This window comes from Vigna radiata, chromosome 6 (assembly GCF_000741045.1).
Source record: "Vigna radiata var. radiata cultivar VC1973A chromosome 6, Vradiata_ver6, whole genome shotgun sequence".
NCBI classification, from domain to species: Eukaryota; Viridiplantae; Streptophyta; class Magnoliopsida; order Fabales; family Fabaceae; genus Vigna; species Vigna radiata.
Window position 1 is genome coordinate 16,582,896 of NC_028356.1, and position 2,972 is coordinate 16,585,867.

Genomic DNA, 2,972 nt, shown 5'->3' on the forward strand with positions numbered 1-2,972 from the left:
TCAACATGCTTCTGTGGTCAAAATGCAGTGTTTCGAATTGCCCGAACACCTAAGAACAAGGGGGAAAAATTTTGGGGGTGTCCTAACTTCAAGGTGAGTTTTCCATAAACATTATTCTTTGGGTTGCCCTAAATTTTNGGTTTTGACGAAGCTCTTTGTGTTGTTCTTGAACAGGGTGGGAATGACGAATTGGTTGGGTGCAACTTCTTTGAGTGGTGCTTGGAGGAAGGAAATCAAGGAGTGGTAGGAGAAAGGAGTGNTANTGCACAAGCTGAAGAAGTGGGTTTGATGAGTATGGAAGAAANTTATCTTGAAAAGATGAGAATGNCTTCTATTGAGAAGACCNTAGTTAGGTTGNAAAANGGGTTTAAAATCGTATTGGGGATGATGTTTGTGAACTTTATTTTCAATTTAATTTTAGTGGCACTGTTGCTGAAAGTTGGGTGAAAGTTGTATTAGTGGGGATGTNTGTATTTCAGTGGNTTTTGATTGGTTAAGTTGTATCCTTGATGGCTGATATCAGAAATAAAATGGTGATTTGAATGGCCAATTTGCAGAAAAGTGTTGTAAATCAAAATTTGATGTTTGGAGCAAGTTTTGTTTATGAAATATAACTCATAGAAGGTACCAGCAAAGGCTAAATTGTATGGAATCAAAATATCAGTGGTACAGTTGGTCTTTAACACCAAGTTTAAGCCAATTTACCAAGCAATTTTTAACAGAGGAATGAAACTGAACTTAAATTAAAATTGTTNTNTTGGACCAACTTTTATTTATGAAAACTGACTTGTACAACCTTTTACCAAAAGCTAAATATTATGCAATGAAAATATGAGTGGTAGAGTAAGATCCAAAATATGAGTGACACAAAAGTTCTTCATTCAATATCCAAACTGATATCCAATTACATNCAAAATGATANATNTGAATATGATTACATCCAAAATGAATGATATCCTAATATCATTACATCCAAAATCAGAACATCAATACATCCAAAATATTAGAGTTCAAAATAATTCAACATCAGATACATAATTCATCATTGAACGCTGTCAGCATGCATCATTCACAGTGGAGTCTGGTTGTTGAGGAGGACCACTTGCAGTTGCCATCACAGTGGATTCTTGGGTAAGTGGAACATCTATTGGTGGAGCTTGGGTGCCTTGTGTTTGTTCAGAAGGAGATTGGGCAGTAGGTCTTTGTGGACAACCTTTCTTGTTGTGACCAAGCTCCTTACATATACCACATTTTTTTCTCTGACCACCCTTTCTTAACTCACTATCATTCTTCTTCAATTCCCACTCCTCCAATCTTCGTTTCTTTTTGGGCCTTCCTAGCATTTTCTTCTTCTTTGGAGGTAATATATCTGAATAGGGTGTTACCTCCCAGATATNTTGACCATTGATAGGGTAAATTATGCTGTTGTAAGTCTCTTCATAAGTGGACTTTCTATACCAGTGGGTTATGTAATCTTCAGCATTGATGTTTAGAAACTTCATTGATGTTATGGCATGCNCACAAGGAATGCCAGTAATTGCCCACTTTCTACATGTGCAGTCCATGGTGTCCACATTNACAACGAATTGGTTGCCAAATTGTGAAATATGCATGACCTCAAATAATTTCTCTCTTGACCACCTGTATGTTACACACAATTTACATCAAAGAACTTAGAACAAGTCAATATAAATGGCTAATATTATGTAGGGAGACAGTTTATAAAACTAACCTTGGTAACCAATATCTTACTAAGGAAGACTCCTTTTGAAATCTANTCCAAACTTTAGGGCAGATTGAAGCTTGANANTGTNTCNTCTTTGTCTTGTTGGCAGCCCATCTCTTCATAATGTATACCCTAATGTCTTCTAACATGCTAATAATAGGCTTAGACCTACTATCTACTAGCACACTATTAAAGGCTTCAGACATGTTGTTGACAAGCATGTCACATTATGATCTAGGGGTGAATCTAGATCGTGACCAATACCTGTCATAAAATTAAGAAATCAAAACTATTTAAGTTCTCAATTATAAGAAATTTAACTATGACTATAACAAATAAAATAAACAATTTAGAAAATACCTAGGTGGAATTGAAAGCAAGTATTTGAAAGCCTCATCATTGATGGCTTTAATATTCCTCATCTCAGCTTCCCATTGTTGTGGATGTGTGGCTACTGCTGCCCTCCACATGAGACGTTTGAGGTCTTTTCCAGGAAATGTTTTTCTAAAATTTGAATAGAGATGCCTAACACAAAACCTTTGCTCAACCCCTGGTAGAAGATGTTGAAAAGATGCCAAAAGACCCTGCCATGTTCAAAATATTTAGTTANATATTTTCTAATGAAGATATTAATTTAAATGTACAATAACCAAGTTCACTGACCTTTTGTTGGTCTGACATAAAAGTAATTCCTGCACACACATCTTTCCCACCAAGGTCCTCAATTAGCAGCTNCAAGAACCAAGTCCAAGTCTCTGTGTTTTCAACCTCAACCACAGCATATGCTATGGGCAGCATTTGCTCGTTTCCATCCCTTCCAACTGCTGTCAATAACTCCCCTCCATACTTTGTTTTCAGAAAACATCCATCCAAGCCAACAATAGGTCTNCAACTGANAAAGCTATCCTTGCATGCTTTCAAGCATACATAAAATCTTTGAAAAATCACCTCACCATTAATATTATCCACTTTGATTTGAACTGTTGATCCTGGATTTGTTTTCAGGAGCTCATGGCCATAATCATAAAGTCTTCTATATTGTTCATGGAATGATCCTTCAATTTTATCTTTTGCCATGGCTCTTGCCCTAAAAGCCATATTTCTTGATATCCCTACGTTCTATTTCCTTGTCACTTTATCTCTAATATCCATCACCTTCATAGTTGGGTTCTCTCTCACAGATTTCTCCATCCTTTCACTCAACCACTTAGAAGTCATCAACTTGACATTGAAATCCCTACTACAG

The 2,972-nt window shown here is 36.4% G+C and overlaps 1 protein-coding gene across 1 annotated transcript; it reads right to left on the reverse strand.

Moving 5' to 3' along the window:
• Positions 1-1,055: 1,055 nt before the first annotated feature.
• Positions 1,056-2,824, reverse strand: LOC106763504. The gene is made up of 3 exons (XM_014647690.1): positions 2,390-2,824; positions 2,087-2,310; positions 1,056-1,641 (listed from the first exon to the last, which is right to left on the reverse strand). Exons 1-3 carry the CDS (start codon positions 2,822-2,824, stop codon positions 1,056-1,058), a joined length of 1,245 nt encoding a protein of 414 aa, XP_014503176.1.
• Between the last annotated feature and the right edge of the window lie 148 nt (positions 2,825-2,972).